The 24,299-nt window shown below is 40.3% G+C and overlaps 1 protein-coding gene across 5 annotated transcripts in view; it reads left to right on the forward strand.

Annotated features, from left to right (window-relative positions):
- AFF4 (ALF transcription elongation factor 4) overlaps positions 1–24,299 on the forward strand; it is a 54,509-nt gene that overhangs the window by 24,631 nt on the left and 5,579 nt on the right. For 4 of the 5 annotated variants that reach the window (XM_074604271.1, XM_074604274.1, XM_074604273.1 and 1 more), the window contains 16 exons: positions 5,022–5,058; positions 6,514–6,562; positions 7,856–7,876; positions 8,435–8,489; positions 9,495–9,532; positions 9,885–10,047; positions 10,803–11,720; positions 13,984–14,072; positions 15,648–15,885; positions 18,234–18,331; positions 20,082–20,145; positions 20,307–20,443; positions 20,840–20,911; positions 21,645–21,738; positions 22,784–22,827; positions 23,767–23,987. In XM_074604271.1, coding sequence (XP_074460372.1) covers positions 5,022–5,058; positions 6,514–6,562; positions 7,856–7,876; positions 8,435–8,489; positions 9,495–9,532; positions 9,885–10,047; positions 10,803–11,720; positions 13,984–14,072; positions 15,648–15,885; positions 18,234–18,331; positions 20,082–20,145; positions 20,307–20,443; positions 20,840–20,911; positions 21,645–21,738; positions 22,784–22,827; positions 23,767–23,987 — 2,338 coding nt within the window. Of the gene's footprint in view, positions 1–5,021; positions 5,059–6,513; positions 6,563–7,855; positions 7,877–8,434; positions 8,490–9,494; positions 9,533–9,884; positions 10,048–10,802; positions 11,721–13,983; positions 14,073–15,647; positions 15,886–18,233; positions 18,332–20,081; positions 20,146–20,306; positions 20,444–20,839; positions 20,912–21,644; positions 21,739–22,783; positions 22,828–23,766; positions 23,988–24,299 lie in introns of those variants that run through there. The other variant, XM_074604275.1, reaches the window with a different exon arrangement.

Here is a 24,299-nt window from a genome sequence, read left to right on the forward strand (position 1 = left end):
ATAAATTCAGACCTTCTTCAGGATACTTCTGAAGCTTGGAAATGCCATTGAGCCTTTTTCCCCATTAGGGAAGCGTTTTGCACCTTTTTGTATAGTGTTTACCTTCATCTAGCAAAACAATGGAGACTGGCTGGTAAATGCTAAGAAATTTAAGTGACATTTTCTGCATAAACTGAATTTTCCTTATAACTTTGAAGTCCATTAATAGTTCTATTAGATCTTATATTTTCAGTTACCAAAGCAATGGAGACTGGCAGGTCTAAGAAATTCAAATGTAATTTTCTGCATAAACTGAATTTTCTTCATAATTCCATCAATAGTTCTATTAGATCTTATATTTTCAATTACAAAAAAAATTAGAAGTTTTAAAATCAGATGTTTTGCTAAAGAAATTTTTAGATCTCTTGTTCCGAAAGATCTCTTCCAAACCTCCCATATACTTAATAACTACTGAAGTGTGCAAGCTATTAATTCTAAAGAGAAATCAGTTGCTCTTTGCTGCTGTTGGCAGCACAGGGCATGTTTCTAGGGGACCTGCTTGAGCTGACGGCTCTGAAGAAGGAGTCCTCCTGCTCTCGGCTGCTGGCTCCCCCCAGCTGCGGGGTTTCGGGGCAGACTGGCAGTGGCAGTTGTTGCCTTGAGCACAGCTCTGCAGTCGGTGGTATCTTGGAAGCTGCTGGGTGGAGATGGGCAGGGGAGATAGCTGTGGGTAGCAACTTCAGCTATCACCAGCTGAACTGTACTTGCTGACTCATTCAAGAATTCATGTTTTGTTTCCTGTATCTACTGATTACCAGTAAAAGATTGAACTCGACAATGTAATTTTTCTCCAGACTCAACATATCTCTGAAATGGATTGGGGTACTCCATCCCTAATTTGGCATAACTTCAGAGGGAAGAAATGATGCTGTTTGTCTTTTAAAAATTGCCTTCATATAATGAAGACTCCACTTTTTCTGACCAGACTGCTGTTCTAGAGCACCACTTGCTGTTATCAGTTTCCTGTTTGATCCAAATTGCTCCCCGAAACGAAACAGTGGAGTACTTTAAGAAGGTTTTCTCACCCTGAGATCTCTAATGTAATCTGTCTAAACAGATTGTCTTATGTGAATGCTTTAGCATCACCTTTTTTTGGGCACTGTCAGGTCCCATGCTGTAAGTGCACATCCACAGACCTCCCGCAGACGGGTGCGAGTTGAACAGTTCGGGGTCTCATCCTGCTGGGATGTCCCGGGGCTGGGGACAGTCCTCTTGTCATCGTCCTCTGCCTTGCCTCTTCCTGTCGCTCTGCATCTTGCACACTTCTCTCCAGTCAGCTGAAAACACAGAACATACTGTACAGGTCGCAGCTTTACTTTTGAAGGCATATCTAGAAACAAATGTCATTATCTAGTTTCTTAACATTATAATGATGAGCTAGATAAATATTAATCTTGCCTATATTACCTTTAGCCAGGGTTTATTTCCTGTGTTACATAAAACTGTGAACTTGGAAATAATTCTTACCTTTTTATAGTAAAGCAAGAAATTCCACACCTTTCCTCATCAACAAGGGTACTTATTCCACTGCTTTGAATAAGTCTTCCTGAACCTCTGGGAGGTGTTGTCCCTTCACACACTTTTCAGCATACTTGATCGTGGGGTTGCTAGAACCGCTCGTTTCTGTGTTTCCCTGGTATTTGACTCAGTTTGGGAAGAAAGAAGGTGTGCGGAGATATATGTGTCTTGGTGACGCAGAGAGAAACTACGTAAGATTGCAGAGTCTTGTTGATATTTGAACAAAAAAGGTAGGTTGTGGTTTTTTTGAACCTATCGACCTGGATTGTGTTTCTTCACCCGGTTTGCAAAAAAATTCCATTTATGGCTGCTCTGAGTCTTTTGACTTGTCGCCAGCTTTTTTATTTTGTGGCTGCGCATCTTGGCCGTGGAACTTTGTCAACTTCTCTCTCTTCATCCAAAGCCTATAATTTCCTCTGCCTTCTCCCCTCTGTCATTCTTGGCAGCGGGATCTTCTCAGAATTCCAGTGAGTTAGCGAGCCATAGGCTTGTGCAGTTGGGACCCAGAGCAGAATTCAGAAAGCAAAACAAAGCAGTGGTTTACTTTAATCAAGCAGTACTGTTCGAGGAAAGCTTGTTTTTAATACTGTGCTCTATCTATTTAAAGTAGTATGCTGCAGTGTTACACAGCATTCGTCTTGTGTGCAGAAGTTTGGTGTGTTTTGCCTGTGCACATAAAATTAAGCTTCCTTTGGCTGGCCAGTCGATTTTATTTGTAAGAGTGTTGGGATAAGGTGATTTTCCCTGTGTGTAGATAGTAGCTTGAAGGAACCCAGACTCCTGACTGGGGCCTCTCTGCATTTACTATAAATATATCTAATAATTATCAGGAAGTCTTTGAATCAGAAGATAAAACTTCATGAAAATAGGTCAGGGAAACTTTTATGGATGCTATGAAAAAAATGTAGATTCCTGAGCCTTGATAAAAAAATGTTATCCAATGACCTAACCCTCTATGACTTTATCCTATGTAATTTTTTTAAGCCATGGGCTCGCATTCAAAAACTCCAAAAATACTGGCATGTTTGTAAAAGATATTAAAAACACCAGCTGTTTCTTAGAGGGTGGAAGTTTTTCATTTCAAAGCCCCGGAGAGCATTGGCAGTTTCCGTGCCTGCGCGGGGGCCTCCAGGCGTCTGCAGAGGTGGATCCTGTCTCCAGGTTTGTTCAGCATCTGGAGCTCCTGAGGAGGCCAGAACTCAGGTCCCTTGAGCTGCTGTAATACCGAAACTCTCTTCCGAGAAATAAAAAGCCGATCTGACCTGAGATTTCGAACGTTAAATGGAAACGGGTCCCATTCCCCGCAGCCGGGACTCCAGACAAGCTGGTAACTTCCAGAGGAGAACCCGGTCCCGCCTGCCGTTCTGGCCCGCTGGCGAGCGGTTTTCTCTCCACACTTTCTGTATTTGAGTACAAGCTGCGATTTTGTTTCCTGCTTAGGTGTCTTTGCCATCTAACCTCAGCAGTCTATTATACTTTGGTTAAAAGTGTTTCCTTCCTTTAAGTTGTTTTTAATTTCTTCTTTCTGAAGTAGACCTTTAGAAGATACTGCTCTACATAACTCGGGAGTTGAAAGTATAGCAATTTTTTTTTTAATCTCTGAGTTTCTGAAAGAAGTGTGTATTCAAAGGCAAAACAGATGGCAAGGGAGTTGGAAAAAGTTGCACATTTATACATAACACCTCGTTAAAGTGCACTTAACAGACAGACTGCACTATACCTTAAAAATAGGAAGTTGACTGAAGCCAGCGATTGGGCAGGTGCTTTCTGCAGAATTTGTGTTTTGAGTGTTGGTGAGGACGGGTGCCGGTTCCTCATCTGGTGCCCAGCCCAGCCCGGTTGCTCTGTAGATGTGGTGTCCATTACTGAGTGATATTTACTTCTTTTTTGACTTATGGTTTGTCAGCTTGTCTAAGCTGACTGTGGAAAAAGGCAATCCGGGAATCACACTCACACTTCTCACACCTATGTGAACGATAAAAATCAGTTTTTATTTTGAAGGAAGTGTAGCTGTTGCTTTCTCTTGATGTCACAAGGCTTCTCTCTATCTTTGCTTTGCACTTTAAACATAGGTTAATTTTATTTTTATTGTACTTTTCTTTCTTTCAATTAGGAAAGATTTGAAGCACCTTACAAGGAAGGTTCCATACCAAGGTCCCTATCAACAAAATATTGTTCAATGCATCATTGCAACTGCTTTCACTTTTGAAATAAAAAGTTAAGGGAAATTAGAAATATTAAGTGCGCTTTGCTGTGTAAAGCCTTTGTGTTTTTAAAAAATCAAATTTTGTAAACTGCGTATATAACTGCTTCACATCACTGACGTGGCTGTTTGGGAAGGCTGTTTCGCAGGTATACAATAAAACCCTGGAATTTGTTGCTGAATTGTAGTTCTGGTTTGCCATTGCCAGAGCTTTTAAGTAAAATGTGTATATAACTCTATGAATTGAGTCAAATATTTTCAATTTTTATTTATAGGGCCAGCATTTGTCCTCATTTTAAAATGAGGTCAGGAAGGTCCTATTTTAAAATGGCAGTCTAGTCTAGAAGGAGGTTGTCAGTAACACGGTAGCCTCTGCATATTTGTTTGTTAAAACTATATTTTAGGGTTTCAAAAGAATTTATAATCTACCATGTCTTGGGAGTCAGAATTGGGTTTTCTGGAATGGGAATACTGAAGATCGTACAAGTGCTAAAATTTGCAAAGCTTCATCTTTCAAGGCTGGATTTACAGATTCATTATATCTCAAAGGAAGTTCCCTATCATTGTTTATTGGGTTTTGTACAAATGAATTGTGTGATTACATGAAGATCTGGTCTCTGGGGGGAGGACCGATGTGTTGCCGGCTGTGTCCCCCTGCCTTTGCCAGGGGTGGCGGGGAGCCGGGGGGAGCCGGGCTTTGGGCAGAGTGGGCAGAGCTCTTCAGATTTTATGTTTCATTGTCCTCTGGGCTCCTTTGCATGAGATATTTTTTTGGTTGATACGTTACTGTACTCATTCCTTGTCCACCACGATGCTGTATGTGTCTGAAAAAGAAAAATGCAGAGCAAAGAATTTGAATGAAAATACATAAAACTAGCAGCCAAGCTTTTCTGTGTATAAGGAAGATAAAGAAAAATATACTGAATGCTTCCTCTCTGTGCTAAACATAGATGGAGATGGGATTTATGGAAGTTCCATAGTGATTTTGGAGTTTCAGCCATCACTGCACATGACCCTTAGAACTGAGCAAGTGGGAGAGCTGGGCTGAGGAAGAGGAGGCTGAAGCACTCCTTCCCTGGGCTGGATGGAGGAGTTGGGGCCCAGCTACAGAATCACTCTTCCTCTTTTGTTGTTAGATTTTTTCCTTTTTTAGAGGTTAGGTGCCGTCCTTGAAGTGGAAAGAATATCTGGATTACAGCATGTTTTTTGATATGTTAAAATTCCCAGTGAAAAAACCACTTGTGATCTTTTATTCCCTTAGGAGTCTCAACAGTCCAGTTTTGGCACTGGAGAACAGAGTGAGTATATTAAACTTCCTGTGATGTGTTTAATGTTTTTGTTGTGATTCAGTATTCTTGGTATGTCGTGCTTTTTAGAGAATGAGATTTTCCAGACTGGTCATAGCATGGAGCCTAAGTTAAGATTTTCTGTACTTTCTCAAGTTTTAACCTGTAAAACAATTGCATGGTTTTCTTTCACATTTCTTGCTGAGAGCTAGAAAGTTATGACCGAGTTGCAAGGTTGTTACTGTCTTCTAGGAAAAAAAAATACGTTATTTTTGATTTGTCACGTTTCTCATTCTTGAAAAAATGTCTCCTTGGTTGATCTAATTGAAAATAGCTGAGTACTAAAACAAAACACCCTTTAAAAAATCCAAATCTCTGCTGGGGGACATACTAGAAACTGAAATGGTGCGTATGTTTATATTTCAATAGAAAAAGCACATTGCCATTTCACTGTTCATTTTCACTTTGTCATTTTAAAATCAAGAGAATGAACTGGTCAAGCACTCATACAGTAATACGCTTAGCAATATCCTTGCATTTCTTGTCCCGTGGTGCACTTTCAGATTTCAGACAAAGGCAGCTTTTATTTCTCTTTAACTGTGTTGTTGTTTTGAATATTGAACTTGAAAATTGAATTAGATTTGTGCTGTTACCTTCCAAAAGTCTTTCCACTCCCTCTTGAAGTGATTAAACAGATTAAATAGTAAAGGGAGTAATGGTTTATTCTTAGATGTTCACAAGCAGCTTAATCTAAACACCTGATACAGTGGGGAATTAAGGAAACAAATTAAAACTAAATTCCATAATGCTAAACCATAGATTTCCATTATAGGAGCAACTGGTCTTTAGGTGTGTAAATGGAGAGGCAGGGGTAGGCGAAACACGGAACCAGTTTTTAACTCCTGTTTGAATCTTCTGGGAAATTTTTAACAACCTCAGTTCTTATTTCTGTTTAACTACGCAATTTGCCAGAATTAAAGAAAAGGGAAGGAAACGCCTCCAAACTGAAAAGCAGATTACATCAGTATGTATTCCTCTTGTAAGAATTGGTTTCTGAGTTAGATTTCTGGATGTAAAGATCCACTCATCCGCTGAAAAGCTACGTAGGGATGCTGAAATAAGTCAGAGCCTGACAGGCTGATTTATATCCTGTCTCCTGCAAGTGGAAAGCAATAGATTAATCTTGATAGAAGCAAAACAGTTTTTCACACCATTAATAACAAATTAAGCGTGTATTGGTTTAGACAGCAGTGACTTAAATAATTTTCTAGATATTCTTGATTAAATTATTTTCTGTATTTGTTATTTTGTCTCTACATCCACTCCAGTCTGTGGGAGATTGTAGCTGGTGTTAGGTAGTTACTACTTTCTCTTAGCTAAGACTGTACTTCTGGCAGTTTGGGAGTGACTTATTTTGCTGGCTGAGTTTTCAACTGTGCTTTTTTTTTTTCCTCCTTCTTCTTCTAGAACGATACAATCCTTCATCAAAAACATCCAACGGTCATCAGTCCAAATCGTAAGTGGCTGTTGAGAAAACGTTTCTCAGACAACAGTTGAATTTTAAGAGACTTGGAAAATAGCTGTTTCTTTTACTAGAATGTGTCAGTTCTTACACAGACTCTTTAGCACACTTCTGCTTCACTGGCAAAAAAAGGGGATAATTTTTAAGCAGAGTAGAGCAAATATGATGCATTGGAGTGAATATCAAATGCACTGTGCCACCTTTCCGTTCCCCTGTTTTCTTGTCAGTTGTCAGGAGAGGTGTCCAAGGGTTTGGATGTTGGAATCAGCTTGTGAACCAGAAAGGTATCGGCATATAAGAGTGGGCAGGATGGGATGGGACTTGCCAACCAAGAGCTGTCACCTGGGAGCGGGACATAGGGGATGCTCAAATAGGGGATGGCAAATTATGTTTGGCATCTAATTAAATTTGTTCTATCCAGTCTCTTAACTGACCGGCAAACATTTCTATTAGTTACAGACACAGACCCAATATTTTACTTTATCAATTGTGCAACTGGAAGAAACAATAAAAATCAACTGGAATATTCTAGCTGGCTGTAGCCCACCTTTCTCATACCTGAAAATCAATTACATGCTGTTAAAAGATTGTTTCCAAACAAATATGTCCACGAAAAGAAATGTTTACCATCTGATTGTACGTTTAATGAATGAAAGTGGTTGTAGATTCTGAAAACTTGGTGTTCGAAGTCAACATTTATTATGATGCAATCACAAAACGAAGTCTAGTTCTTCTGTTTGTCTGTGCACGTGTTACAGTATTAGCAAGATTAAAAAGCACATGTCCTATGGGAAGGGAATAGAACAAAAAGAAAACCCCCTCAATTGTTTTAGACTTACAGTCACTTTCACAAAAATATGTAGTTTCAGAAGACGCTCGTATGGAGCCAGTTGAACAAGTGGTAGGAATAGAGGTTCCCATTGGGCTTTGCTCTCGTGACAGCAGCGTAGACTGCTAGGATGGAGCTGAGCTATTTCCAAAGCTGGGGAATGTGAGCACTTCTAAGAACAAGAGGTAGCATTGGACATGTGTTGAACTGGGATGCACAGGAAGAAGTTTACTGTGACAATACAGTTTTAAAAAATTTTTTTTTAAAAGTGATTGTGATCTGGTCAAAACACATAAAAAAGGAGATAAATGTACCTTTTGGAAAAGGTTAGCAATGAAGAGTATTTCAGGAACTAGATCCTAGAGGCTGGTGTATCTTTTCAGATCATCAGTAGAACAGCTATACTGTGAAATGCAGAATTACTAGACTTTTAATCCTTTCTCATTTTCTTTCTCCAGATGTGAATCGAACCAGACAGAGTAAGATGTTTTATTTTTGTAATCAAAGGTGTTTTTCAATAAGCACAAAGGCCCTGTACCCTGCTATATGTTTTCAGTCTGTTTGCATATTTTCAGTATTGTGAAATAGTGTGTATATGTCTGACTACCATAAGTAATTATGCATTTGAATAGTAATAAAATAATTCTGTCTTAGAACAGTTGCACTGTTGCCACAAGACAGGAAACAGCCACTAGTGTTAGCTTTCTTGATTCTGTTTAAAACGGTATTCTTGGCCATTGTGTATAAGAAGTTGAACATCCACGTTAGCTTCTCCCGCATTAGTAAAATGTGTCAAATTTCCTTTCTAAATTAAACAGAATGGACTAAGGAGTCAAAGTACTAAAATCCTTAGTCTTCTCTAAAGAATGACTTAACTCACCATTCCTAAACGTTAAATGTTAGAATGGTATCTTGTGGATTTCACCCACGCAGCCTATTCTGCAGTATAAACAATAGCATGTTGAAATACAGAAGAATGCTTTGAAAGTAATTAAAGTACGTGGAAAAACTTGTCTCACTTTCTCCCTTTTACTTAGTATGTTGAAAGATGACTTAAAACTTAGCAGTAGTGAAGACAGCGATGGAGAGCAGGTATGTTCATTACATCAATTTCAGAAAAACATAACAAAGGCACTCACAGTTCAGTATCGCGACAGCGTTCAAAATTCTCGCTGCAAACTGAGCAGCGTAAGAGGAGGTTTATGATTTAGAAACAAAAATCAAATGGCGTGTTTTTAGACGAACTTCAGGTAAATGTAAATTTACCTAAATGTAAATTTGGGGAAAATTATCTCTTTTGTTGAAACAGTACACTTTTATCTAGAAAATCTTGTTTTATCTGAACGTAAAATGGTAATGGCCCACTGTTTAAAAATAGAACCCTTCACGTTCTGTCACTCCAGCTAAAGAGCACTTGGTATGAACGTCTCTGCACGTTAGTAGCATAGGATGGTGTTTGGGGTGATAAGGGATTATCATCTGTGAGTATAGCGTAACTGGGAGTATAGCGGCACCTTTATTTTTATCGAAAAGTCTCTTTTTTCCTTTTTGTCAATGCTAATTTTGTGCAGCTTCTGCCAGAAATGCCATTTGGCTTGCTAAATTAAAAATACCTTGTAGGGTCTGTGCTACCCAGCAGTAATCCACACTCCTCTTTTTGTTTCTTTTCTTCCTGTTCCCAGTTCCAGTACTTTATTTGCTTCATGTGGAAAACTTTGAGGATAGTATATTTAATTGGTTAACTCCTAGTACTCTGGGCGTCTCAGGAATAGCATTGTGAAATGTTGAATCATCTGATTCAAAAAGATGGAAACACAGTGAGTGGTGGAACTAGGAACTTGTAGAGCTGTAGTCAGAATATGTAGGACTGAGATACTAGGTTTGTGGTGAAAACTTGGAGAAAACTCTGATTTATTTTCCTTTCTGTATAAGGAGAATGCAGACAAATTTAAACTGCTGCAAGTACTGAATTAAGATGCTATTCAGGCTAAATAATTTAAAAAATGTAAAGGCTCTAAATTGATGCTTTGCAATTTAATTATATATACAATCCTAAAATAACTTCTAGAAGTTTCATGCTGTTTTTCTTAATTGCAGGACTGCGATAAGACCGTGCCAAGGAGCACACCTGGAAGGTAGGCATTCCTGGAAGATTGCAGCATAGAGAGTAGAGCGGTGATATTCCGTCCAGTCAGCACTCTGGGCTTGATCTCATTTCTAAAATACACGTTTGTCTTTTGTCTTGTGTTAAAGCAAAAGGTGATTAGAATTCAATCAGTGATGAAATAGTGTATAACCTGCAAGTTGTTGTAACCACTTTGGGGAGGGGGGGGAAAAACAGTCAGGCTGAACTGTGTTCAGTTATGTTGAATGTTCTAGTAAACGTTAATTAAAATATGGCATTTTATTCTTTCTAATGAAAGGACTACTAGGATATATTTGTGCCTTGGCTAGTGTTTGTTTATTTTTCCTCATTTTTGTTTTCAGTAATTCTGAACCTTCGCAGCATAACAGCGAAGGAGCAGATAATTCAAGGGATGACTCGAGCAGCCATAGTGGATCTGAAAGCAGTTCAGGATCTGACTCTGAAAGTGAAAGCAGTTCCAGTGACAGTGAAGCTAATGAACCATCACAGAGCGCATCCCCCGAGGTAGGATTTGACGTGTATTTGGACTGTGTTTGTTAGCTTGGCATTAATCCTGAGTTTTAGAAGCAGAAAAATATTAATAAATTCTCCAACTGTTAAAAAAAAAAAAAGTTAGACTGACAAAGGTGGGATCACTTTCAAGATGGAATATTCTTCTGCTGAAGTACCTGTAATTGGATATAGTAACAATTCTTTATATAAGCACACGTTTGACGTTTGACTTTGAGGTGATTTTTACCACCAGTTTCCTGTTGAAGTGCAGAAGTTAGATATAGTAACAGTAGCTTAAACCTCTGGGCTTTTAGTCTGGAAAGCTCTGGCAGCGAGTATTGCCTGTTGATAGCTCCAGAGGAATGGAAAATGAGAGCTGGTATTATTTTCAGTTTTAAATTGAAAGAGGGGAGATTTAGGTTAGATATTAGGAAGAAATTCTTTGCTGTGAGGGTGGTGATCCCCTGGCCCAGGTTGCCCAGAGAAGCTGTGGCTGCCCCATCCCTGGAGGGGTTCAAGGCCAGGTTGGACGGGGCTTGGAGCAACCTGGTGTGGTGGGAGGTGTCCCTGCCCAGGGCAGGGGGTGGCACTGATGGGCTTTAAGGTCCCTTCCAACTCTAACCATTCCATGATTCTATGATTTATCATCATCGTTGTTATGCGTTAACCTATATGTCATTTGTTATTTATCTCAGGTTTTTTTCGTGTACCTCTTGGAAGAAGTGTGAAATATTTTATCTAACGCTGGGTTTTTTATTTGTTTTTAGCCAGAGCCACCACCAACAAACAAATGGCAACTGGATAACTGGTTGAACAAAGTTAATTCACATAAAGTGTCACCAGCTTCTTCTGTGGACAGCAATATCCCATCCTCCCAAGGCTACAAAAAAGAGGGACGGGATCAGGGGACAGGGAGTGGATATGCTGATCAAAGCGGATCCAAGGATTCGATTTCTTCTACACCAGGGCGAGATTCCAAACCCGCCCAAAAGGGCTCAGAAAGCAGTCGCGGCAGGCAGAAATCGCCTGCCCAGAGTGACAGCTCAACACAGAGGAGGACTGTAGGTAAAAAGCAGCCCAAGAAAGCAGAAAAGACGTCTGTTGAAGAGCCAAGAGGAGGTCTTAAAATAGAAAGTGAAACCCCAGTAGACATGGCAACAAATATACCTTCAAACAGGCATAAGGCAGCCACAAAAGGCTCCAGGAAACCCAATATAAAGAAAGAGCCCAAATCTTCCCCTCGGCCTACAACAGAGAAAAAGAAATATAAGGCTTCAAGCAAATCTGCCCAGAAATCCAGGGAATTCATAGAAACAGATACCTCATCCTCTGATTCAGATGAAAATGAGAGCCTGCCTCCTTCATCGCAAACACCCAAATACTCTGAGAGCAATAGGACTCCTGTTAAATCTTCCATGGAGGAGGATGACAGCTTTTTTCGGCAAAGAATGTTCTCTCCTATGGAAGAGAAAGAGCTTCTTTCACCACTCAGTGATCCTGATGAAAGGTACCCACTTATTGTGAAGATTGACCTGAGCCTCTTATCACGAATACCAGGGAAGCCTTACAAGGATGCTGATGCACCCAAAGTGGAAAAGAAAAACGTGCAAGAGAAGCACACGAGAGAATCCCAGAAGCAGCCATCTGACAAAAGTGCTACAAAAGGCAAAAGGAAACATAAGCAGGTGATAATTTTTAGATAGAGATTTTCCTGTTATCTTGGCCTGCTGGTGTCAAGCATGTGGCCCAGCAGCCCAGACCATACCTCAGTGGAGTGACTTTGAGCGTTTTTGGGGATGACTTTGGCTAGCTGGTTTGGGTAGAACACGTTGATCGTCCCTGTGCTGTTAGAGTAGAGACTGCTGGGGTTTTCTTTTGAAGCGGGGAAGGGAGAAGGTAGCGCCTGTGGGAGCGTTGACACTGTAGCTAGAGCTCATGGAGGCAGCGCAGTTTCAGGACCTCCCAGCACTGAGCATCCCCACCCTCTTGTGCCTCCACCCCATTGGCACCAGCCCCTGTTGCACCTGGCCAAAAAATAAAAATAAATAAGGGCAGTTTTCAGCTGGATCAGCTCCTCGAACCAGTGAATGATGCAGTTTCATATTGCCAGGACAAGGAATGGGGCAGAAAAGAGCCTGGGGCATGACAGCAACAGAAACCATAATCCAGGTGTGCTGCTTTACTGGGAGCAGAGGGATGTCTCCATAATGATAGTTAATCTTTTCCAAAAAAGCACTTCAACTTTTCAACTGTAGATAAAAAAGCAGGAATGCCTGGGGGCAGTAGAATGGACAGGAATCAATGGGGGAGCTGAATAGAAATAGTACTCATGAATGGGGGGAATGGTAAGTGGTTGGTAGTGTAATTTTAAACCGCTTTTAGAAACCTGAGGACATAAACAGTCTGTGTACAGAGCAAACCTGTGACTGTACAATGGACTCAGTGGTCCATTGAGCTTTTATAAATTTCTGGTTTCCATGAAGTTTGGACTGTGACCCTGGTACAGGGATTCAAAAATTGCTATGCTACTCTGGATTTCATTTTGACAGTTTCATTTTGACAGGGATTTGGCAGTGGTTGTAAGACTTTGTTGACGTGTGGAATCAAAGGGTTATATGATATCATCCGGAGAGTCATTGACTCTCTCTAGGAGATAGATCATTTCAGTTAAACCAGTTTTCCTACTGAGCAACTAAGTAAACTTGGTCACTTTCTGAAATTAGTGTTGTCTAGGAGACTTGATGTGTAACTGCAAACAGGGCTTTCTCCTGTACTCTTCCTAACTAAGATTCCTGTTTACTCTGGATAAGGAAATTAAATGAAAAGGTGTGAGGGTTTGGTGTTTTGTTTTGTTTTTTTTTTTTTTTTTTTTTTTTTTGTAAAATTGGAGTAACTCTGACCAGTGACTAATCAGTTTTTGCAGGAATTACTAAATAATTCCTCATGTTCATGGGAGTGCCCTCACAGGTTCCTGTGGCGCTGAATACACTGACTTTCATTTCTTTGACCGGTTACACCTTTCAGTCCACGTTTGGAGCTATAGCATTAAAGATCTGTGCTCTTACATCTAAACCAGAAAGCTTTGGGAAGACCAATTAAATTTAGGCTTTATTCCCAGCAAATAGTCTGGTTGTTAATTGGTTTGAGTCCTCAGATTACCCTCGTACGTACCAGGGACGATGCCAGCCTGTTTGAGGCAACGAAAGAAAACCCACCCTTTCCCCCACCCCTCCGGCTTTTAGGTTTGGGAGTGCTCTGTACCTGACTGTCACGACTTGATTTCTACACGTTACTTGCTCGGGTGCTTCCTTGGTGATAAGGCTCAGGGTTGCAGCATCGGTGTGACAAAAATGAAACCTTTTGGGTTTGAATCTGGGTTATGTTACCAGATGACTTCGTCTGTGAGGCCCTATTTTCCATTTTAATTCACTGTATTAGTAGTTGCAGTGCTTGCTGAAGACAGCTTAGACATTTACCTTCAAGGCACTTTGACTTTGGGATTAAATTTATATAAAAATCTCTGAGCTTACTTTAATAGACTACAAGACTTTTACCTTTTTCTGACATTCACAAGACACCTCTGTTGGGCTCCACAACGTAAAATCTGTCTCTTGATCTTTTTAGTGAAGCCTTCAGCAAATTTTTCTGGTATTTCATGGTGATAACTTGTTTGTGCTAAAATGAACGATTTAACTGCTACTTCTTTTATGCAGGTTGGTAATTTAGAAGCCAGACTTTGTTTTTCATTATGTTCCAGTATCAGGGTCTGGTTGAGTATTTGGTACGGACAAGATGCTGTAGGGATATTTTTGTGGTCTGTACGTGTCTTATTCTGTACACTGCAAAATACCTGCTAAATGAAGTCTCTTAATGTGAAACATTGCCACTCTCAGTGAAGCTGTAAATGTGGACGTTTGCCTGGATGTATTTCTTGTTTGCTTTATTCAGAATGAGGATGAAAACAGAGCCAGTGAAAGCAAGAAAACGAAACTGGAAGAAAAAGCTCCATCAGGACACAAGACTTCTAGCAGTAGGGAGTGAGTATCTTGGCTGTGTTTTCAATGTTGGAGGCTCAGGGTGAGCAAGGAGAAGATGGATGACCGTCTTTCCCCCTCTTCTCCTCCCCCTCCCGTCCCCAAAGTGTTCCCTCATTATTAATTGGCGGGTAAAATTAAATTTCATTGCTCCTTACCCTTCAGACAGACTTATTTCAGAATTTCTACTAGTAGTTGGCCAAAAGCAGTACAAACAAGGACAGCTGTTGTACATAACAGAAGTCAGGTAACCCCTCGTGCAGGGCTGGTATATTATGGAATATATGCGTCCTGGTTTTTCTCTAATGTTACAGCGGGGATTTGGTTTGTTTTAGAAATCAGCTGTGCATCTAGCTTTTTGATCTTGCAAAATCGATGCTTTTAAATTTAACCCAGTCTGGTAATTCTCCATTTAGTGAGTTTGTAAACTGAGAGTAAATGACTTAACTGGCATTGTCTGGGAAGCTGATGGCATTGAAATTTGGATCCATGGATTTAGCCTCACATTTGCTTCATAGATTAGCTAAAGAAAAGTGTGAGTGACACAAAAGCAAAGTAATACAAAATTAGCAGATCAGTAATGTTGTTTAATACTCTTCTGCTTGTATGTTATTTCTGTAATTTTACATGCTTTTTGTAATAGCTGTTATGCTTTTGTTTGATTTATTTCTTGGTCAGTGTTAATCCACAGGAAAGAGTAAGGTTTTTTCCACTGCCTTTTAAAACTCTGCTATTTCAGGTCATGCAACTGAAAACTGGTATAATTATGTCATGGAAAATATTGCTGTATAGTGAGTAATTGCCAAATTACAAATATGTGAGGAGCTGTGGCACATCAGATGTGAGAAATCTTGTTTGCCTGTTCAGAATTAGAGTGCCTTACTATTTGTTAGGAAACAGATGTAGCCTGAACAGATGCATTTCTAGCTTGATTATGCTTTTTTACCTGTTATTTCTGATCTTTGCTTGACTGCCAGTGCAGTTATCTGAAGGCCGTTTAACTTAATGAAACTACGATTTTATAAAAATAATCTAGTAGAAATAATTATTATGGGAAGCCAAGAATAGCCAACTGTAGCCCTCAGCAGCCAAGGTACTGCAAGGCTGCATGGAGAAACTTCCCAGTTTCCTGGGTTCCGTAGAACGTTTATCTGGACCATCTTTTTTCTGAGCTGTTGGGCTGAGCAGTCTGCCACAGACAGGCTGGCGCTGCCATTGGCATTAATTTCTTACGCTGTAAGTGATTCGGGTGTTTTTTTTAAGAGCTGTTGTAGGGATGTGGTTTTATGGTTAGAACTTGTCTGCTGTGTTTTCAGGTCAGAACAAATAAAATGGTGAAAACGAGTTCAATCTGGCTTCACAGAAACGAGATGATTATTCTTGTTCTTTTCCTCCATACCTGGTTTGCTAGGTCTAACAACAAAAACCGTTGTTCTTTAAAAATGGGGGTTTTTTAGTTTAAAATAAAAAGTTTTGGGGTTTGTTTGTGTTGGATTTTGGGGTTTTGTTTTTGGTTTTTTGTTTGGTTTTTTTTGTAAGGAAAAAAAACCCAAACCTCAATTCGTTCATTTTATCCAGGTCTTCAAAGCCAAGTGCTGTTAAAGAGAAGGATTTACTGCCGTCTCCTGCTGCCCCGGTCCCGCAGAAAGATTCCAAGCAAGAACACGGGTCACGGAAGAGGACGGTCAGTCAGTCGTCATCCTTAAAGTCCAGTAGCAACCTCAGCAAGGAGAGCGGCGGTGGCAGTAAAAGCAGCTCATCTTCTAAGCAAAAGAAGACAGAGGGGAAAGGTTCTGGCAGCGCTAAAGAGCCCAAGGTAAAGGGCTTATTCTGTAAATGCCTCCAGCCTCTTCCTTTGCTTTGCAGTTTGATGCGCTTAGTGTGATCTGAACAGTAATTTGCAGTTCAAGTTAAAACATAATTAGTTTCAGATAAACATTGTTTATGTCATAGTGCTTAAGTGCCTTGGAAGTCTATAAATTAGAAAATAATTTGGGAGAGATTGTGGAATACTGATGCTTATTCCTACCAAATTCTTGCATTAATTAGTGAAATGTGTTTAGTAGTCTTCTGATTACAGATGCTGCTTCTTTATTTTTTAATTTGTTAATAGGAAATACCACTAGAAAGCAGTTTATGCAACATAAATGGAACAATGAGGTTACTCTTGTCTCATCGGAGCAGATACAGATCTTGCCCTGATTTTTTTAAGGAGAGCAGGCGCTCAGTCTGTGCTCAGCACTAGGATGAGAAGCTATAGCTCCTGTTTTCCGACACTGTGGGAGCCCAGAGCGGTTGTATTAAGTCCAGCTCGGGGATCTACCATGCTTTCTGTGGTTGGAGTAGAGAAAACATGTTTATAAAGATGGTGCAGAAAATGTTTTTAAAGAGGTTTAGGTTAGGAAGATATTTAGATGGTAGCATTAAAAAATATTATAGGCAGATGATACTCTTAGGCCACTCAATTGAAACGTGCTTTTTCATCAGTATATAAATGTGTGTTACTGGACAGAAATTAGCCTGTGAGGGCATCTGAGAGCGTGTTGTTGAATAGCTGTGATGAGCAGTTTCTGTTGTATGGTCAGTTACAGAATCACAGACTGGCAGGGGCTGGCAGGGACCTCTGGAGATCACCCAGTCCAACGCCCTGCCAGAGCAGGGTCACCCAGAGCAGGTGGCACAGGAACGCGTCCAGGCGGGTTTGGAATGTCTCCAGAGACGGAGACTCCCCCACCTCTCTGGGCTTGCCAGGGCTCTGCCACCCTCAAAGTAAAGAAGTTCTTTCTCATGTTTAGGTGGAACTTCCTATGTTCAAGTTTGCGTTGAGCGTATTCAGTCTTTGCTGTGCTGCAGGTGTTGGGGGGGGCGGCTTCAAAGCCCCAAAGCGTCCTACAGGCTGTGGAGGCGCCCCGAGTTTAAGCAACTGCTAAGCCTCGGTTGTTGGATTTGCAGTCTCTGAAAAGCTTAGAAGCAAAGCCTAAAAATGTTCAGGAAGGATCATTGATTTGGGGAGGTGGAAAGCAGCAAACAGTCATCAGCAATGGCAGAAAGTAACTTAGTCATCAGGGTGGAGTTGGTGAATCTCTGCGCGGGGAGACGTGCTGCGTGACTTCACACGCCAGTACCCTGAGCTTTGGAAGGCTGGCAGGGCGGCGTGTCGCGGCTGCGTAAGGCGCTTCCAGGAGCTGTAGGCAGTGCGTTTACCTCACAGACTGGGGCTCTGCCCTGTCTTTATTCGTCAGCATAGCAATGTCCCTAAGCCAGCAGTTAGTTTGTGAGATGTTTATTGTTTTATACTTCAGATATGCTTAGTCATGCCTTTCTTAAAGTTGTATATAGTCTTCCTGTGTTTCCCTGCATCTGTTGTTATTGTGCCTGCCTTACAGTGGTAGGTAGTACATTGCTCTGCAAATCTGGTGCCTTGCAACTCCAGGATCCTTCTGGTTACTGATAATCTGATAAATGTAGGTTATGAAATACATCTATATAGATGACCTTTGGTCATGGTAAATGAAGAGAGAGGAAAACACATATGAAGCTGGGGAGTTGTTTTATACTGCTTAGTTACTAGAAATTGATTAACTTACTATTCACAGAATGTTTCTAGTGTCCGGTCTTCACCCTGAAGTGTCATGTTGAGCCTTGTATAATTTAGGGGAGCAAGGACAGTGTGTTGTGAAGACAGCTAACTTTTCTCCTTGAAGATGATGCTTATCTTTCCGAAATATATATATTTTTTTTTTCCAAGGCAAAGACATTCAGCAGAGAAATGAGAAATTGTAAAAATATTCATCCCGTTCTTGTTAGAGTGGAAAAAACAGGACTTAGAAACAGTGACATGGGAGATTTGGGGAGGGATTTCCTGGACCCAGGTGTGTAGAAAGCCTGGACTGCATTCCCTCTTCTAAAGGAGATCCCCTGGTGTGGGAGAACGAGGAGTTTGGTTACAGCTACTGTGTCTTCTCTGTGCCGGCATGAGGTGAAAGCCTCGTGGAAGCTGTGTTACTGTCTATGGTGAATGGCAGCTAAAGCAGCTGCAAAACTGACCTTATTGCATATAGAGCGAAGTCATGGGAGAAATTTATACCACAAATGCTTTTCTTGAAGGCAGGGAAGATTTAACTGTTCTTTAAACTTATTATTTGGCAACAATTTTCCTTTCAGGAAAAGATTCTGAACAATTCATCAAACTGCCCTCCTGCCTCTGCTCCGTCTACAGAAAGTTCAAAGTCAAGAAGAGCAAAACTTGTTTTTGATGATAGGTAAGTACGGCAAAAGGTGCCTTTCCCTCTGTGAATCTTGATGCGTAGCCAGGTCCCCGCAGAGAATCATTGTCCTTTTGCTTCAGAAAAGCTGTTAAGTACAAGCTCAGGCTCTGGAGAGCTGTGCGTTGTTCCTGCGGGGATGTGCTGTCTTCCCTGTGCCATGGGCCGGGCAGACGGCGCAGTCCCATGGCCTGCCCTGTACATTCCTGCCGAGCATAAAAGGACCAGCAATAAGCTTAAATAGCTCAGGGTTGTTCTGTTTTCAAACGCTGATGGGTCCTTTTCACCTTAACCAGGGCACTGCTGCTGCCTGTCTGCCTCTCCTCACCAGAGCCCACGTCCTCTAGAGTCAGGAGTTGGGGTCGTTGATAGTAGAGAGGAGCCTTTAGTTTTTGACATTCCAGATCCCCAAGAGCAGGATTGGGATTTAATCCTGTGGGGTCAAAGAAAATATCTTGAGAAGAAATTAAAACAAATATTTTACAGTCTTGTGCCAACTTTATGTTTCTCTTGTACCAATTCAAATCTCAGCAGAATGTTTGCTCTTAAAGCGTTTCTATTTGTTGTTCTTTAAATTCACTTTATAGAGAAAATTATGTTTATACCAAATGTAAAAGTAACTTCCTGGTTAAGATCTCTTTGGAAGTGGACGAGCAAATTGGTCAGTGTTTTTCTCCTGGTAGTTATTCCTTAAAAAAAAAAAGAAAACAGTCGAGTGAATTAGATGGTTAGAGTACACTAACAATCACTTAGGACAAAATAGTTTATGGGGATTTTCTAATTATTCCAAGACAAAACAGGTCCAAGAAATTGAGATAAGATCGAACTTTAAAAAAAAAAAAATCTGAATGTGTATTGATGTATAGGAAGATACATGAGAGCATGTATAGGAAGATAATGAGAGCATCTTCCAAGGAACAGTAATTGTGCTTTAGGGAGGTGACGTGATAACTTTGTGGTTATGACTGAGACGTTGTCAGATTTTGTGGGCCTAGAACTGATCGAACTAATTTTGTAGGTACATAATCTTTTTACTATGAACTCTTGCTTTGTAATGACATCAGTTTCCTGTAAGTGGACTGTTAAAAGCGTTGATTTTAAATATCTTTATTTATTACATTAATACAAATAAGTAAGGTAGGATGGATGGAGGAATTTATTTCAAACTTTAATCAATTTATAGGTAATATGTTAATATATTGTCACGTATTATTACACTTTTATAATTATCCTCTGCTCATCTAGTTGTGAAAGTCATTTAGCATTGATTGCCTTGGGTGGCTAAGCAAAAGCAATTAACACCTGAATGTACCTTGGTTTATTTAGTATTATCATCATAATTTTTAAATGTTTCACAGCCTCAGTAATGCCAGTCCTGGAGACACTGGATTAATTAGTCCTCAGATTTTCAGAGGCTTTTTCCTTCCCCCGCCCCTGTTGCTGGTCAAGTATTTGTTTTGCTTGACTATCAAATGCAGTAAATTTAACCAAGTCATCTTTACTTACCGACTTGCTTGAAATACTGTTTAGAATTACCTGAAACTAGAGAACTAATTTTAAAATATTTTTAACAGTTTTATCATACTGTAACTAATCATACTAGTTAACTTTAACAGTTTTATCATAGTGTAGCTTCTGTAACCTGCGTTAGAAAAGATCTGAAATTTGACAGTGAGAACCGTCAAGTCATAAAAGGAAATGCAGCGTGGGTGGGGCTGGGTCCATAAACTTGTGTTCTCTGTTGCAGGACTTACTCAGCTGATCATTATTTACAAGAAGCAAAGAAGTTAAAACATAACGCAGACGCATTGGTAAGTACATCTCCAATACTTATCTAATGTTTGCCATTATACTGGGGTTATACTGGGGGTTTGTTTACTGCTTTTGCCATTTTGCTGCCCTTTTGTACTGGAGCTTTCTTGTACTTCCTCTCTGGTTTTTTGTCCTTAAAAATTTTCTCCGCTCTCCCCAGTCTGACAGGTTTGAGAAGGCTGTGTACTACCTAGATGCTGTGGTGTCATTCATTGAGTGTGGGAATGCATTGGAGAAAAATGCTCAGGAATCCAAGTCCCCGTTCCCTATGTATTCAGAAACTGTGGAATTAATCAAGTAAGCATTGCAAAGCACGTACAAAAGTCAGGTGGGTGGGGAAGAGGTCTGGAAATCAGAGCTTTCTTTTAGATTGACTAAAGTTTTGCCACCAATTTTTGAAATCTCTTATTCTTCAGTAAAACTGGATGTTCCAGTTGCTGTAGCTTAAAGTGTTTTCGTGAAGGTTAAGATCCTTTCTGCTAAGGCTCTTGACGTCTCTCTACAATGTATAACACACAAGAAGCAAAATTACTCCAATTACTGCCTAGTCAGCATTTTGTTTGGGTCTGAGAGAGGTTCCTGAAACGGTGAAGAGAGTTGAAACTGGAAATTTGTAAGAACATAAGTGTTTTATGATTGATAAATGGTACTGTAATCTTCATTTTATCGTTTACTTTATGTCTTTGTTTGTAGATACACTATGAAACTGAAGAATTACTTGGCCCCGGATGCTACGGCTGCAGATAAAAGGCTAGCAGTGCTTTGGTATGTCTGTTTGGAACTTAATACAATGCAGTGAATAATTTCAAATGTTTTATCTGCATGAAATGCTGTATTACACTGAGTTGTCAGGTGATGCTGAGCCAACTGTATGAGATTTCCGCTTGGCTGCATGTAAAGATTAACGCTGTATATCTGGTTACTGTAAATCGGGGCAGAGAGGATGTTGACAAGGGCCAAGTCTTTGAAATATTAAGGAAATTGGTAGATTTGTGCGGAGTAGCCACAGAAGGGATGGGGGTCCTTCCTATGTACTCATCCAGGGATAAGTCCTAATTTGGACTGGCTGTGAAGAATTGTCACTGGCCTCCTAGATCAATGGAACAGCCCCAGCAGGTGTAAGGACCAGAACCAGGTGGCGTCAGGCGGAAAAGAAAGGGGAGGCCACAGCAGAACGTGTTGGACTCAGAATGTCCTGACACGAGCGAAAAATCAATGATGCCCTTGTCTAGGAAGTAGCTCAGTGTCGTCTCCTAAGCCAAGAACTGGAAAGGGGTTGTACCAGCAGCATCACTGAAAATTAGAGTTTCAGCTTAAAGCACACAAAGCTATGCTTTTGTTTCCTTGTAAAGGTGATTATGGATTTTTTTGATAGACCTACAATTTGGGAGTTTGCAGAGAAAGCTTTAAAAACACAGCTAGGAGATTTTTGAACTTCACTCAGTTGTGTTTAACTTGACTTTAACTGTAAATGTTTTGTTATTCTGTCTTTGGTCAGTCTTCGGTGTCAATCTCTACTATACCTAAGGCTTTTCAAACTGAAAAAGGAAAGTGCATTGAAATATTCTAAAACTCTGACTGAACATCTGAAGGTAATTGCAGTATTTTCTTAGAATATTAGAACCTAATCAAATTAAAGCTCTACATCACTTTGCATTCCTGAAGCCAATTTTCAGACTGCTGCGTGTGAACCTGGAGTATACCCTATTTAGAACTGGACCTTGAAAGTATATTAAAGTTAAGTAATTTAAAGCTGGGAAGAGACAGCATGGCTGTCATAACCATACTGCTCCCAGCATGATAGCACTCTCTTAGCAATTTGATCTAGCTTTTGTTGTCTTTAATAAATTTAGTAGGCTTTGTTTTTCTTGCTGCAGATACAACAAACTGAAACGTCACTTTTGTGTTTAAGCTTAGGGGAATTCAGGATGTAGGGCTGTATTTCACAGGCTGCAGCTGTTCAGCTTTCGCAAAAGCTGGCACTGGAGCCAACTTCTCCTTGAAAACCAAACTGGTCTTTCTGAGGTTTTGTCGTTTGCAGTGGGATGTTTGATTATTTTTTTTTTTCTTATTCCACCACATGAATTTAACTCAATTCTTCTGCAATTGATTTAAGTGCTGTCCTTGGTAAAGGATACCAAGAGACACATCCTTTGAATTAACGTATTTGAATCAAGATGTTGCAGATGAGAAAAGCAGTTATGATACTTCTGTAATGTTACTCAGTCCGTAAGACAGATTTTTCACAGGAAGGCTTGGGGATAGGTAACTAATGTCATTGGGTTTCTCTGAAACTTCCCGCTATCAATACTGAGAGGAAACAGTTCTCAAAATGTTCTCATAGGTGGCAATAGGATCTAACGCTTAGAACAGAAGACCGCTCCAATCCTATATATATTTAGTGGCCTTCTTTGTGTTGCTAAAATAATCCTTTAATTTGTGTTTTAGGCATCAGTAAAAAATGATATTTTTCCCAAATTTGAATTTATTGTGATGTTATTCAGAATGTTGGTTATTGTTTAAAAGAAAAATAACAAGAAATAATTTGGTTTAAAATAACCAATTAAATAAACAGGTAAATAATAACTAGTTAAAGTATAAACAAATCAGGTGACAGATTTATTTTTTCCCCAACAGAATTCCTATAATAATTCTCAAGCACCATCACCTGGTATGGGAAGGTAAGTAGTAAAAGCTGTTACCTGTATTTCTCAGTTTACAGCTAGTTTTCTCTGTAACCTGTGTGCCTGAGGTGCTCAAAAAATAGCTTTTTACTGTTTGAAGTGTTGGGGTGGTTCTTCTAAAGGTGTAGATTTTGACCCAGTTGTTTGCGTAATAAAAGGTTTGGAAAATTGCTGCTTGTGCTAGTGCTCAGCAGAGAGTCTGTCAGGAGACTCCCTGTTGCACTAACACACAAGTCACTTGTCTCAGTGAGTTCTCTTGTTTTATTTATCCCTGGAGGTGTTTAAAAGGCAGGTAGACGTGGTGGACTTGGCAGTGTTGGGTTAATGGTTGGACTCGATGATCTTAAAGGTCTTTTCCAACCTAAATGATACTATGATTTAATGCTTTTCTGCTCAAAACAATAGCTTTATTAATGCTGCAAGCCCAGGCAGCTACAGGTAGCTTCAGGGTTGTCTGTTCCATAGTACAGCATTTTACTTCTATTCTTCAAAACCTAACAATGGAGCTTTGAGAGATTATTCTGAGTTTTAGGAGGGCATTTCAGATTGGCATCGTGTTATCTGAAAGTGTAATATGGCAGAATAGTTATCACGTAGTTGTAATGGTTTCATTATTATTCTTTAAGATTCATTTTATTTAAACAGCGAATTTAAGATTTTATTGAATTAAAAGGCAAGGAGGTTCGGTGGTTAGGTTTTGGCTGTGAAGCTAAAACATAAGAGTTGGAGGATCCTCAGCAGTTGTTACCAGTTCACGCGTGTCACTTGTTGTAGGGCAAATCCTGACTTCTTGATGCGTAAAGTGGGAGTGCTTTAGTGTCTTGCGCTCTGAGATGTGGGAAGAGAGGTCCTGGAGAGCATTAATCTTACAGCATGATGTGACCGAAGTACCTACATTTGCGTTTTACAATGTAATACTTTTCTCTGGATAAGCAGCAAGCCTGTCGGTATGCCGTCTCCAGTCTCTCCAAAGCTGTCTCCAGGGAATTCAGGAAATTACTCTTCCGGGGCAGCCAACCCTTCAGGGAGCGGGTCTTCGGTGACGATCCCCCAGAGGATCCATCAGATGGCGGCCAGCTACGTCCAAGTTACGTCCAACTTCCTCTATGCCACTGAAATTTGGGACCAAGCCGAACAGCTGTCTAAAGAACAGAAAGGTAAGGGCTGGCACGGGTGGGTTGTACCCTCGGATGTACCAGGGTGTGCTGAAATGCTCACGGGCTTTGAGTCTTGGAGTGGCAGTTAATGGTGCATGGGATGTTTAACCAGGGCCTCTGCCAAAGTAAGATGGGAAGTGATACCTCCGGTTACAGTGGTACCCCAGCTGGGTGTCCTGGTGGTCAGGGTGGTGTTGGAGATGTAACGTTTCCTACCAGCTATGTGTTGAAAAAAAAAAAAAAAAAAAAAATCTTTGTTGCATTTGTCATAAAACGTTAGCTGTAGGAAGGGGAACTCCGTACATTTCCATT

This window comes from Larus michahellis, chromosome 11 (genome assembly GCF_964199755.1).
Source record: "Larus michahellis chromosome 11, bLarMic1.1, whole genome shotgun sequence".
NCBI classification, from domain to species: Eukaryota; Metazoa; Chordata; class Aves; order Charadriiformes; family Laridae; genus Larus; species Larus michahellis.